The sequence below is a fragment of the Vollenhovia emeryi genome, unplaced genomic scaffold, assembly GCF_000949405.1.
Source record: "Vollenhovia emeryi isolate VEMERY1.0 unplaced genomic scaffold, V.emery_V1.0 DF939124.1, whole genome shotgun sequence".
Lineage (NCBI taxonomy): Eukaryota > Metazoa > Arthropoda > Insecta > Hymenoptera > Formicidae > Vollenhovia > Vollenhovia emeryi.
Window position 1 is genome coordinate 2573080 of NW_011967242.1, and position 14741 is coordinate 2587820.

The 14741-nt window shown below is 46.2% G+C and overlaps 1 protein-coding gene across 2 annotated transcripts; it reads right to left on the reverse strand.

The window, feature by feature from the left end:
• Positions 1–11156: 11156 nt before the first annotated feature.
• On the reverse strand, positions 11157–14183 carry LOC105569441 (DNA-binding protein Ets97D). 2 transcript variants are annotated; one of them, XM_012025915.1, is made up of 6 exons: positions 13958–14183; positions 13557–13857; positions 12702–12852; positions 12552–12628; positions 12045–12279; positions 11157–11928 (listed from the first exon to the last, which is right to left on the reverse strand). In XM_012025915.1, exons 1-6 carry the CDS (start codon positions 13993–13995, stop codon positions 11411–11413), a joined length of 1320 nt encoding a protein of 439 aa, XP_011881305.1. In that variant the 5' UTR covers positions 13996–14183; the 3' UTR covers positions 11157–11410. The 2 variants fall into 2 exon arrangements, with proteins under 2 accessions (XP_011881305.1, XP_011881306.1); XM_012025916.1 differs by having other exon boundaries at positions 13924–14182.
• Between the last annotated feature and the right edge of the window lie 558 nt (positions 14184–14741).

A 14741-nucleotide genomic window follows, 5' to 3' on the forward strand; every position in this document is an offset into this window, starting at 1 on the left:
GTCTAGAAGTTTCGAAGCTGAACTTATTACATTCATATGCCTGAGGCCTTTTGTGAAAAATTACGGAATCGGTACACCCTTTGACGAAAGTTCCTCGAAGATCCGATTCTCATATAAGAAGTGTGTAAAAGGAATACCGCAGAGAGAGAGAGAGAGACGTATAGCGTTGACGTTTCGATGATAGAACGCCGGGAAACGTAGTTACGGTCAACTTTTCGTTGACGTCCGCCGTCACCCGACAGAATATTCCGCGGGAATATAATTCAGAACGTGGTAACGCGTTTGACTGGTAACTCGACTCGGGAATGCCATCTCCCGCGGACATAAATCGCCAAGTCTTAAGACTTGTATTTCCTCGCTGCAGTCGTATTGAATTATGACGTTGGAGACTGGGGGAAGCCACTTTTTCCTCGCAGCGTGCGTCGAAAATAATAAATTAATTCTCTCGCGCACGTCCAGCAGTATGAATCGGTAAAATACATCCGAGACTCCGTTTCCTCGGCCCGCGATCGAATAGAAAGCCACAAGTCACATTATTGTAAAGCCTATTGTTCGAAATGCAAACTTTTTAGATGCTAATTATGCCCGTTAACAGTTAACGGCCTTTGTCGCCATCAAAGGGTCGACCATTCAATTTCCTCTGTCTCGATGCTCTCTTGAAAAACATGACGCCTGTTATAACTGACGTTATGTGATTAATGCCCACTTGCGTCGATGCAGATTGACTTTTTAACGTCGGTTTAATTTACTTGTTATCCTTCCTCGAGCTAACAAAAAAGATTGAGCGTAAAACCGAGAAAGAGATACCATTTTTCCCACTGGATTGCTTACGAGAACCAATAAGGATACAGAGTTTTAAACAAACTGCACACGATACTATTTTTCCCCACTGGATGAATTACGAGAATCAATCAGGATGCAGAGTTTTAGATCAGGTGACTTTAAGGCTACAGCTAACGGCACACGATACTATTTTTCCTACTGGATTGCTCGCGAGAGCCAATCAGGACTTGGGTCACCTGATCCTCCAAAACTCTGCATCCTTATTGGCTCTCGCGAGCAGTCCAGTAGGAAAAATAGTATCGATGTGCCGTTGGCTTTAAGTATGAAGAGTTAAACCAAGATTAAAGTTAGTCCACATGGATGGAAATGAACGCGAGGGAAAACGACGGTCGATAACTTCTGCTCGCGAGATCTCTGTTCCGCGTCGGCGGAACAGCTGATTAACATTGCGGCCATCGAAACGCGCCGAGAAGGGCGCGATAATAAAAACCGTCTCGCGTCCTCGCGCGGAGATGCTCTTTCCCCAGCCGCTTATCCGAATACATTCATCCGTGCTGCAGACCCAGCGATGCCGTTTCCCGCGTTCTCATCATGATCCGTGGCTGCGCTGGCGAAAGGAATGCAAACTATTTTCGCCGGGCACGTATAAGGACGGAGAGATTGAATTATACACGTGCGTCCGCTAATATAACAAAGAAGAGGACCGTGTCGGTGTATTTCTGCCGCGCGTACCGCCAGGCGCGGGTAGCGGTGCACAAGATAATCCGTTTCAGCGGCGCGAGAGAGGAAAGTTCACGTCGTAACTCCTCCAGGAACGGCCGTGAGAAGACGGTGGCGGGCTGCGGGCTGCCCTCGGTATCGGCGAAATCATGGAAGGTCGTGCCGTCGGCGTTGAGCGGCAGACGCGTTATGCAGCTGGCGCAAGGCCGAGCGGCCGCGGATCGGCCGCGAAGGGACCTCGGGCCGAGGGAACGCGTCGCGATCGGGCCCAGGGGAAGGCGGGTAAATCGGCGCTCGCGCAACCGATAAATCGCGGGTCGCGGACCATCGGCGTCGGGGGGGAACCGACGGAGGGAAGAGCCCGCGTGTCGCGGGTACGTGCGCGGCGTATGTTGCCGCTGCCGGGCCTAGGCCGTGCCTACGACCTCTCTAATAGAACGAGCGCATGCCAGTCATTGGCCGGCATGGTCTAGGCGATGGGCGGGGATAGGCTTCATGGGTGTGTAGTGCGTGAATCGCGGGGCATGTGTCCCTTTTTTCCCCCCTCCGTCTGTCTCCCTTGCTCCTCTACGCTCTCTCTCCGTTGCCCCCGCATGCCGATTGCTCACCACCGTGTCCCTCCTCCCGCTGCGTTGCGCTGCATTGCGCTGCGCTGCGCTGCGCTGCGAGATGCAACTGCATCGCGCGGCGCGGCTCGATACTCGCCTCGGATGAAGGTCCTTCGTTCTCCCGGTGTTTCGTCCCGCAAGACAGGATTGACCAGTTCCGTCCGGACGAAGAGAGAGAGAGAGAGAGGCTGGAGGAATATATTCAGATATACAGTGGCTGGAAAAAAGTATCTCCGCGCACAAAAGCTTTCTTGGGGCAATTTTTAGGGAAGGATACGCGTCTTTATTTCTTTTCCGCTCGTGTTTAAAGTGTATGTCGGAATACATTTTCTCGTTGTTAGCGGCGTATCAAGAAGGTGCACGTTCGATATTGCTCCCTTTTTTGTACGGAATTATTCGAGGGATGACTGCAGTCGGCTCAGTTCGCTGCAACTAGATTTGTAAGTCGGTGCACAATGTCCTCAAGTTATTTTTCGCATAGAACTCAAGCGCGATAACTGCTTAATAACTCTTACTTTTCTCGTCCCACTTCGTTCTGTCTCTAGATCTTTGTGTTTTATAATTTTGTCGCACGCTCTGTTCGGGCCTGAGCAGACTGGCTGCCTCGTGCTCTTAAGACAATGTTTTACGTGCAACGCACAACGTCTCGTGGCTTAAGAATACAGGACAGCCATTCTGCTCAGGCCCTAACTCTCAAAATCGTTAATGCATTTGGCAAATCTGGTTAATTCTTTAACCCTCGGAACACACATCCTTGAACTGTGGCTGGATCGTTCTTGATCCGTGTTGAACAATCAAAAAATCTCACTCCGCATGTAAATACAGTTTATAAAACAGCCGTCTTCGAGTTTGATCTTTTACGTCCTTGCGATATGAAAGGAATGCACGAACAATCTTCAGCAACGATCCATCAAGTCTTAAATGACCGGTCTAGCATTAATTTGTTCCTTCAATATTCATCCCGGTGTCCAAGTTTAGACGCATCAGTGGTCCACGAATTAAAACAGTTCAACTGGAACCGCGGCAGGAAATCGTAAAGAGGTCGATGGCCTTTATCGCAATAGCATTCGTCAGTTTTCGATGAGAATCGCCCGCGTGGGAGAAGAAAGCAATCTAAAGCGCATGGCCCCTCCTCCCCCCCAAAAAAGATAATTCCAAAACCGTCGTTTTCACCGCCTCCAAGCCGGCCTCGAGTGTGCAAAATTTTTTTATCCTACGGAAGAATCAACGTCGATGCCCTTCCCCTCCTCGGCCACGGGGGCATTCGCATCCGTCGACGACCGTTCGCGCCATATGGACCCTTAACGATATAAAACGCGCGGGAGTTCCACCTGTTTCCACCTAAGACGGAAGGGCCGGCGAGGGTAGGGGGTGGTCGGGTCGTTTTCAAGGGGTTAAATCGATTATCGTTTCCCAGTTGGCGACCTTATACCCTTCCTTCAGGTACTCGCGCCGGTGGCCGGGTGAAAAACGGGCGGCCCTTCGGGCCGCCGAGCTGCCCGGAAATGAATTTGCTGTGTATGAACGTTAAATACACGGCCGTGTGCACGTAGAAAAGCGCGCGTGCAGAACGTGGCGATCGCCGAGCCTCGGTCGCGTCGTGTTGCTATGGGGACGCTTCTTCTGTCCGTAACTCGCGGTTCTCGTCTCTGTCTCTCCTCCTCCTCCTGCTCCTCCTGCTCCTCCTCATCCTCCCGCTCCTCCTCATCCTCCCGCTCCTCCCTTTCTCTCGCTTCTCGCGCCGCAGTTCTCTTGTCCGATGCATATCGCCCCCTTTTCTCCCCGTCTTTCTCTCTTTCTCTCTCTCTGCTGCCTGTTCTCTCCCCGCGCTCTCCTCCCGGCTCTCTCTCCTCGCGGCTCGCCGGAAAAATGCGTCTTGCGGCAGCGTTCCTACATCTGTCGCATCGCCGGGACGTTGCGCGCGACTTTAATGATTCAGGAACCAAAGGGGACATTCGCCGATGGTGTCATAGTTACGGTGGAAACGTCAGGAGTACCGCTTTGGCGGAACGTACAAACAATGATGTCGGATCGGCGGTGAGAGACAACGTGTCCGGAATCCTTGAAATTTTACTTCCAGCTTAGTATCTCTTGTCCGTGCCGAGCGGCGCAATGCCGCTCTCGTGCTGATCTGACGCGGTTGCTCAGTCGCTTTCAATGAGATTTGATCTCGACAGCTTTTTCGACCAATAAACACCAAGCTCCTTTGTATCATGATAATACGGACTTATGGTTTGCAGTGACAATTCTGATATCGCACGAGAAAGGTGACGCGAGTAGGGATTACGAGTTTTTACGTTTTGATAATTGGTCGAAGACTTACGCACTTTTGTCCACAGAAGCGTCACGAGTTAGTGTAGTGTAATGAAATAACGACGGAGAGAATTTTCTGTCTATGTTTCTTCTACGATATAAAGTTACATAATAATTTCCCATAATGCTTTTCGAAGTCAATAATGCAATATGCATCTGAAAAAGTTGGAAGTTTAAAATCGTTCTCTTGTAAAGTTGCTGTTTTTCATCTGTGCCACGTTTCTCGTGCAGAGGCGACATAAAGAAGGCGGCGAAAGAAGCCTCAAATTTTTAAATAAATATAAAATTTTTGAACAAATATGTCTAACATTTTGTCATTCTATTTACTGAGACGTTCACATTGTCCCATTAAACTCCTGGGTGCGATCGGCGACGAAGTCGATGACGAAGGTTGAAGTTTATTTCGGTAGCAAAAGTACGATAAGATAGAATGACGGCTGTTTGCCTTGTACCCGCGAGTGTACACATTTTCGGCCCCGGGTTTACGCGAATTTGTAAAATCGATTGCGCAATCGAACGACTTCGCAACGCCTCTTTGCGGCGGCAAGTACCGCGCGCGTGACGAGAGTATCTTTCCCGTTCGTTAGATTAAAATCGCTGATATTTCAACGAGGTAAAAATAGCGCGAATCAGTCAGTTCGCAGGAAACAGCTAAACCGATACGCTTTAGTATGCTACGGGCGAGGAAGTCGCAGTTTTTCATGGAAGTAAACTTGGTTTCGAGTGCAACATAGCGTTGGTGCTAAATCCTCTTTTTCATCGGCAGCGCCCGGCGAAACTCATTAATGAAAGCTCTAACTATTGCATGGCGTCTTCCCGGAAACTAACGACGGCTTTGCATAAATAAAGCGCGGCCAACTTTCCGGGAAACTCGGGTAATTCTTTCGCGGCGTTGTCGGGGCGAGGTGCGGCCCGCAAAGCGCAGCGTCCACTCTTCATCAGCACTCTTTTTTTTTTTGTTCCGCGAAAAGAACGTCTATCTTTCGCGTTGAAAAAAAAGGAGAGGCAGAGAGAGAGAGAGAGAAGATGCGCGCTCTTCGCTGCAAAAATAGCACCGTGACTCGTTGCCGCTACGGTTTTCTCGCTTTCGCGGGCCTGCGTCCGGCGTGACTGTCGGAATTCACCGGCCATCGGCCGATATCGGCCGGGAGTTCGCGGCGCGCGGAATCGGCGGAAAGCGCGGACGATTTCGCCCGGTTGGATCCTCCGTAATTTGCGCGCAGGAGAGGACGAGACGGAAAAGGGTATCCCGCGGTGGGCCCGCCCCTGAGACTCAGTTCATTCACACGGTCGTGTCTCGCTAAATATAATATGGCGGTGACCCCCGGTTCCCCGTTGTCGATCCCCCCGCGCCCTTCTTCCCGAATCGCCGTTCTCTCGCTCTCGTTCTTTCTTCCTCTCTTTCTCTCTCTCCTCGATATCCCCTGAATTCAACGCCCCTCTGATTACGCGTCGCCCTTTCGCGCCCCCGCACCCCCGCACCCCCCCCCCCGCCCTACCGTTCCTCTCTTCCGACCGTGCGCTTACGGCCCTGCCGCCCTTCGCAGGACCCTGCCTGCGTCACGAAGGAACGCGAGGTGCATCTCCCACACTTTTCAACGTGCTCCGAGCGTGTAACGATGTTTAACGCGACGCGGCACGTTGCGTTAAATAATTCAATATTTGATATCTTTGCGCACCAGTGTCCTATCGGCAGTTTAACGTTTGTTCAACACTCGCGTCGACGCGGTCGATAAATAAAAATGAGCGAAATGGTCGCGCGGCGACCAAGTTGCAATTTGGCGCCTCGAACCGCGCGGCCAGGAATACGCGGCTCGCGGCGGGACAGCGGCGAAAATTCACTTTCTGCGTGTATACATCCAGACGGGGGGCTGCGAGATAATAATTTATTTTTCATATTCTTGCCCGACTAGTTTCGCGTCTCGGGGTTCCTCGCCATCTCCGCGGATCCTGGAGCATCTTAAGCGCCGTCCACAACGCCCGGCGTTGGGCGCGCTCTCGCCGTCGTCGCCGAAGTATCGTTCGCCAGTGCAACGGCGTGTCTAACAACCGCCTCGTCGCTCGCTTTCCGAGAAACGAAAATGCTAAAGTATCCTTTCTGCCGTCCCGTATCCGGCACGAGTATCCCGTGTCCTCGAGATTATTACGTGCGTGAGAATAACTCGTCCGCGAGAGCTCGCGAGCGCGCCAATTGTTAAAAATTTGCAGGCAGCGCGAAAGATTTGAACTCGCCGATCCGATGATTCTGTAAATAACGCGGCGTGAAAAGGAGCTTGTTAGGTTTTTTAGTTGAAAAGTCTTCTGTCGCCAGAGACTTTAAGATCGAGACGGAAAGAGGTTTTAAACAGCGCTGGAAAACTTTTTTTTTTTATTGAAATTAAAATGCCACATTTGTTGTCTTTTGTTTGAAAAATATCTCTAAGAAGTCGTGTGCGACCCAGTATCAAATGCGATCCACGGAACGGCCTAAAGCCCGTATCAGACTGCGGATTGAGAGTAGATTTTGAAATTGACCAATCAGAGTAAAATTCACTAAACTTTACTCTGATTAGCCAAATTTCAATCTAATCTCAATCTCAGTCTGACACGGGCTTGATCTGCAGGTTAAAAATTAAGACACGCGGGACTTTTTTCGCGGCGATATTATTATATATATAATAATAATATTGGATATTATATATATATTTGAGGGCAATCGATGCGGTGGCAAAAAGCGATTTAGCGGAGTCCCGCATGGGAATGTCGGTCGCGTAAAATTCCGCGCGCGAGTCTCGGCGTGATGGAAACGGCGCCTTACATCCCTTAGGCCCGGAGCAGCGGAGAACAGCAGAGGCCATTAAACTGTCTACGAACGAGGATGCAGGGGATTTTTACAACGTCCGAGAGAGAACCTACCTACTCTCCGCGCGCGCGCGCTCCTATATTCTTCTTGCTCCTCTTCTTCTCCCCGCTTCTCTTTCTCCATATATATATATCTCTCTCTCTCGCCTTCCTCCTCCTTCTATCTTCCTCTCTCTTTCTTTCTTCTGCTGGCTTCTTGTTTCTCGTAGGACCCACGTAGGACTTTTTCTTCTACGCCCTTCTGGTCTCCGCGGCGGCCCAGCAACGGCCCAGCAACGGCGTCGCCGAACTGGGACCGCAGTCGGCCGCGGAGCGAGATTCTTAAACACGACCTTCCCGAATATTCATCGAGCTTTCAATGAATCTTCATCGTCCGTCGCGTAATAAAGAGTTCAGCTCGTCCAGCACCGCGTAGAAATAAGAGAGAGAGAGAGAGAGCCATACGGGCGCAGAAAAGTCCCTTGTCCGTTCCGAAATGCAGCTCCGAGGAGTTATTAGACCCGGTAATAAGGGACACTAATGATTGACCCAAGAGATAACGCTCTCGACTTAACGTGAACACTCTTCAGCGTAAGCAAACGCCCGATCGCTAATGCCGATTTGCATTCTCCGCAGGTTGGCCGCCGGCTCGCCGCAGACTCCGCCGGACCGCTGGACCAAGGCTCCCCGCCAGGATTTCTGGACCGTCTGCGCGGATAGATCCCGAGGGACGATAGTTATCGGCTATACTTGATGACACTAACCCGTAGATCCGAACTTGTGGGCTTTTTTATATGCATACCGCAAGCTCCTATCTACCGGTACATGTAGTCAGGCCGGCGTTAAAACTTTTCGACGGATCCTCCTCCTCCCCCTCCATCGTCATCAACACCATCACCGCCACCACTACCATCACCAACCACCACCAACCACCACCAACCGCCACCAACCACCACCACCTCCACCACTACCACCTACCACCACCATCATCATCACCAACCCTCCGTTCCCCCGAATGCTCGCGGCACTTCCGGTTATCAGCGACAGACTTCTTGCCGAGTAATTTCCTCGCACGTGAAAAGGGCCCACCACGTTTTGCATCTGCCGACCGTTAAAGCGCGATCGACATGCGTCGTTAAAGTTAAGGGATGCGTCGTCTAAGGAGACTGACTCCTTACCCAAACATGCTGATGTTTACACGCCGACCAAGTGCGCGCTCTTTTATGTATAATGCATTGTAAAGCGGTAGAATGGCGCGTGGCTCTGTATGAATGTGACCGACCTCGTGGTCGAGAGATTCGAAACCACGCGAGTCCGAACCGAGTCCCCGTTAAGCGATCTCGATGTCGTGAGAGATGGCGAGCCAGGAGGAGTGAGACAATGTTAACTCGTCAGAGCAAAGGCACTTCCATTGTAAAGCGATATTCTTATTGTAAGACAAAGCATCTCTTGTAAGACGTCTCTCCGAGATCCAAAGGGATACGGAGGCGGAGGCTCCTTCGTGCGACACGGGCCATTCTTGTAAAGCCAAGAGAAAAAGAAAAGATTGCGAGTCCGTAATTACGATCGACGCGTTCGACGATGTGACAATTGTATCTCGACGTACTCAATTGTATATACGGATATTGTCAATGGATGCGAGTCGCGAATTCGAACGCGCCGAGATTCGCCCGGTGAATTGAGCCGTGGAGGGAGAACGAGGCGAGGCGACCTGTCGAAAAGTCGGTCGGTCGAGAGAGTTAAGGGCGAGGAGAAGAACGGCGGATGGAGCGGCGGACGAGGGAGGAGAAGCCCCCGCGACGACGTCTGGGTGAGGTAGTAGGTTGTATAGTAGGGAATGGAAATTCGCGAGATACGAAGTCCACTGTACAACTTGCTAACTTTCCCGGTCGTCGGCGCTGCGACGTTGCTGCGGCATCGGCACGGAACCGCTCCCGAGGACTCTCGCGAGACTCTCGCGCCGCGAACGAACGGAATCTCTCCGCGGAGGAGACGACGACGCCTCTTAGTTTTATTTATTTGCTTATTTATTTTTTCCTTACGCGAGTATATAAATCGGCGGAGCCTTGCGCCTTACATGAATGCGGTATTTTCTTTTGATGTAAATGCGTACGTGTGTGTGCGTGCGTGCCTGTGTGTACGCGTTTGCGAGTGCGTGTGAGGGAGAGGATAACGTACATTCGTTTTCTTGCTAGTGAAGACAAGTTGCGCGAACGATTTCTTCGGCGCACGCGGAGAAGCCCTTTCGTCCCGGGTTACACGTCCGTTTGTGTACTCTCTATTTGGAGCATTATTATTGCATAACGAGCGCAAGAAATGTGTCCTTTTATTGGCGTTTCCGTTTCTCGTCCTCCAAGCGCGAATCTTGCAGATCCAGAGCTGGGTACCGCTCGAGTCGGTTCAGGGATGTCGGTATAAGGGCGCGACTCGTTGAGACACGGCGTCGAAACAGTTTTCCGGCCTCCACGTTGTCGCCACGATTCCTTTGGGAGATTTTGGGGATAATAATTCGCGACGCACTGTCCGGGGCAGCCGTGAATTTGCATAAGATCCTCTTGAAAAAGAGAAAGGGCGGAACGATCGCGATGCGCGAGGGTGAGACGAAGGGAATGACTGGTGGTGAGAGCGTGAGAGAGAAAGAAAGAGAGTGAGAGAGAAAGAGAGAGAAAAAAGGGCAATGGCGGGCGGGCTGATTGTAAAGCCTGCCGCGTCGCCGGTTCCCTGAGACCCTAACTTGTGACGTCGCGTCCGATATCTCACAGGCTAGATTCTCTGGTATTGGCGATGAGTGCTGCCTTTTGCCGATCAAAAGTCAGTCCTAGCAACAGAGATACAAACGTCATCGCGTTTCGACAACTTGCCGCGCCGCATTCACATATTCTACGTTGGTTTTGCTTTTCTTTTCCTTTACGTCTCCGCATTGCTGTGTGATTGAAGGAAGGAATGTTTACTCGACCCTTCACTGGCGTGTGGCTTGACGGAAACTCGCATCGGTTTCTCTTTCTCAAATGGTCCAAGTTCCTTTAGATTCATTTATCTCGTTCAGCTGCGAAGAGCACCGAAAAGAGGATAAGATGATTTTTATATAAATCGGTGTCTCTCATTTTTAAACACTATAAAGAATTCTTATATCTTGTCTAGTAATATCAGATAAAAAAATATTTAAAGAGATGTGGTTTCGACGTAGAACTCAAGAATCATTAGCTATTAATGAAAGTTTAAATTCAGTTCCACCATCAACTTGCATAAATAAACGAAGGACACGCTGCTCGTGTGACATCGACAGAATCATGTGAAAAGAATGTATTAACGTATTGCATTTCTTTACTAGATGTATTGTTTATTCGAAAAACTTTCATTTACATAATCTTCATGACTTTTATCAAATTTAATTAGAAAATTTTTTTTTCGATGACCTTAGAATTTTATATAATTAACTTCAACATTTATTTCTGTAATACAAAAATATATATATATATATATTCAATCATTATTGATTGGTTATATATTTAACAACTTTGTGTTATATATATGTATATATATATAAATGCTGTTCTCATATATACAAGATCCTAAAATCGACGACATTTAGCATGAAAACTATATACATTGTCTTGAATTTTTGGCAAAAATTAAACCTATTGAATATTGTTCTCTATAAAAAAAACGTGAACATACACACAATATTATCTGTACGTAAATCCATAATACATAAGTAGTTCCTAAAAGTCCACATGCAAATCGATAATACGTAAAACAGATTAAATAATTATCGATATAATGTTCAAGTTCTTTTAATATTACATTATAATTCATGCATTCTGCAACATTAATACTTTTAATTTATACCAAAAAAATCTATTTTTATGTGAACATTTGTAAATTATTTTTCATTATTTTTTTAATGCGATGTTACTCGTAAAATCTATTATTCAGTTTATTGGAAAGACGCGCAAAGAAATTTATAGCCAATAAAGAAATAACACAGTATATCTAAATGATAAAATCTATTTCCCAACAGAATAATTATTCTGTTGAGATTTTTCCATATTATGACTTAAAATAGAAATGATTATACATACTACGTAACATAATAATGACATCGACATGACAAGATGGTTACAATAAAATCTATTTTATTAGCAGTAAAGAAAAATACGGTTTCATCAGAAATATCGTCTTCCTTCCTCAACAAGTTTACTCAACTCTGCCGCTGAATAACCCAGCAATTGCTTCAAATCGCAAACGAATTTGTAGACGAATCGTTTACCGTGAACCTTAGAAATCATGTCGCCGTCATAATAATACCGAAGTGCTCTACTCAACTTCTCGTAATTCATCGACGGCTTATTTTTGCGAGCACCCCATAATTGCGCCACCGCCTCCGGTTTATTAAGTTTGAATTCTCCTTCGGTCCCCACCCACTGAATCGAACTTCTGTATTCTCTATCCGTTAATAATTCCAACAAAAATTGCCACAGCTGTATCTGGCCGCTATTAACGGTACGACTAGAACCGGCAATAGTGATCGAAGTCGGATCGACATTCTCTAATGGCATATTAACTGTACGCGCCTGTTGGTTTACCGTAGATTTCGATTTCGTTACTTTCGGATGTCGTGCTTTAATCGACTTCTCTGCAACGCCTTCATTGGGTGTATCGGGTGCATCTTTTTGTACTACAGCTGCAAGTAAACGACAATCGAATAAATAGAATAAGATCCAATGGCAATTTGGATTTATCAAGAAAATATTTTTACCGGTGTCACACACACGCATATTATATTTCTCATACACATACCGACGAATTTGCATTTCCTAAGAAGTTCGAAATGTGTCCAAAACACGTCTCCTGGATCAAGAGGCACTTTTGCATGAAACTCCTCCATTGTAAGATTACACAATTGCGCACCAGTTATATTCCAGTCAGCCAAACGTAACGATACTATGTTAAATTGTCTAACAGCCCATTGCAGCCAATGTTTCACGTGCGTTTCTGACCAGTCCCTCGGATCATTTGGTATTTTTAATCGTTCCTTTTTTCCCCCCCAAGAAATACATATGCATTTTTAGAAAATTATTGATATACGTTTTATTTTATACAGTCATAACTTCAGGGATAAATTCAGTACTGACGGCAATTGAAAACGTTTGTACACATCTTTTTTTAAATAACGAATACATGCATTTTTTAAATCGGTGAAGTTATGTCCACATACAAAATAAAACACTAATCATATAAGATGTATGTTTCATATATATAAAAATTTCAATTATAATACATAAAATAAACTAGAATTTTTATTACCTGGTCCTTTTTATACTGCGCGTCTATCATCCACTTTATGACATTCCGCTTGTTTTCCTGAGCAGTAGACACCGGTGCTGCACCACAATAAAAACATTATCTATTACAGTTAAACCATAAACAAACATACGTATGTGTATTAATACATACAATTATCTTCCACAACTTCAATATAATCGTCCGCTGGCTTAAGAACGTCCACTATATTGATACGTTTCTGCATTGGCTTTATTTGTACATTAATCTGAACCAGCCCTTCTCCTTGGACACATTGATCGACCAAATTTTTGTGGCTTTCCAGCTGTTGTAATAAATATATCAGTTTCAGACTCAGATATTAAGAAAATTAACACAAGCTTGTCTTAATTAAATCAATATCAAATAAAAGGCCAATAATATTACGAGCGGTAATTTTTACGATACATTAAAATTTAGGTATAATAAAGTTAAAAATTACAATGTTTCCCTAATCTGACTTATATTGGTAACAATTATGATAACGCATTTACTTAAAACTAAGTTTGGTGACGATAAATAATATTAAAATATAAGATTTAGATCTCCTGTACCAGCATTTTGGAATTAAGATTTTCAATGTAAGTTCAACATCGCAATGTACATAATAAACTTGGCGAATTCGGTTGCTTGCACTAGTGCGCACTGAGTGCACATTAAGGACTTTTGTTTATAGTCAATTTCTACATTCAACTTTGTCTTAAATACATGTTCAAAGAGGGTTTAGCCAAAAAATGATCCGTACTGATGCAACACAGATCATTTCATTGACGAAGAAAAATTTCAAGAGGTATTTAAGACAAGCCTTAAATATGAGAATCGACTATAAATAAGCCTCATTGTGCACTCAGTGCGTACTAGTGCAAGCAAACGAATTCGTTATTAATTATCTATTATAATTCTTATCTTACAATAAGAATAAACTTAAGATTTAACTATTAATGACTATTATAGAAGATATGGGACATTGTATTACATCTTGCCGCTTACCATCTGTGCGTTTTGTAACCAAAATGAATAATTCTTTAAATCTATGGTGAGCTTGTCCTCCAAGAGGGTCCTCAACTTGGACAAGGGCTCCCTAATGTCCATGTGCTGCATTAGCACGCCGTCGTTGAAAATATCGCCGTTCAGGGAGCCCTCCAAGGCGAAGTTGGGCTCGACATCCAGATCGGAGCTATCCTGTTGCAGCTGCGCCATAATATCATCCTCAGATGGTGAGAACATTGGTTCTGGCTCCATTTTAATTTGCCGTATCATAGCATACTCGGAATCGTCATCGGTGTCGAAGCTAAACGAGAAGCGGGACAAGATAAATATCATAGAACAGAATACGCACCCGCAGATTAGGTTATACCTAACAAGGCTAGGACATTAACTCCTTCGTTAACCTTTTCTCAGAATCTTTCCGGCGATTCTCCAGATCCATGCTCCCCAATCAGGTAAGCGACTCGTATTTTAGGTTAATATTCCTCGCCAACCTTAGATAAACCAGTCATCCGTGTCACCAATAAACACGTCTCGAGTGTCGGACGCTTTGTATACCCAGAAAGAAATCTGAGAGCGGCCACGCCGGCGTTTTACTTGATACATACCGTTTTCTTCGACTGATTCCAGCGCTTTACGCCCATTTTCATTTTTGGAACTATTCCACTACACCCATTTTCCCATTTTCAAGCACTGCCGATAAAGTCTCCACTTGGTGCGTGTCCGTGCTACGCCCATTCTTAAGAGGGTAATGCAGTGCCTAATTTTGGTTGTGTCCTGCATGCATGAAATGTCGGTAACACGAGAGTGTTATTGATTTATCGCAACGGGAGCAAGCGAGAAAGTATAAAGCTGCCATTTCAAGAAGCGAAGCTAAAGGCTTGTTTTCTATTACTGCACTGGTGAACTAGTGCAGTAAGCTAGAATGAGAAAAAATATACTTGTCCTACTCTAACTTATTGCACTAGTTCACCAGTATAGCAACAGAAAACAAGCCTTAAGACTGGGTCTACATAGGATGTAGTAAATCGTGTCGGAAGAAATTGACCAATCACAGTACATTATTCTTCGACAGTAAGGAGAATTTTTGATAGTGCCACCTCTTTGCTGACCATGTTCTCCTGATACTTTGCCAGTTTTCTCGATTCTCGATTTTCGCGATTTAAAGTTTGAAATTCTCGGAAATCC

What these genes read in the sequence shown, in the direction of transcription:
- LOC105569441 (XM_012025915.1), bottom strand. Translation starts at nt 13,995, where the DNA reads ATGGATCTGGAGAATCGCCGGAAAGATTCTGAGAAAAG. An exon ending in GGTTACAAAACGCACAGATG is followed by an intron (nt 12,853 to 13,556) that starts GTAAGCGGCAAG and finishes TTATTACAACAG; the next exon opens with CTGGAAAGCCACAAAAATTT. An exon ending in TGAAGTTGTGGAAGATAATT is followed by an intron (nt 12,629 to 12,701) that starts GTATGTATTAAT and finishes ATTGTGGTGCAG; the next exon opens with CACCGGTGTCTACTGCTCAG.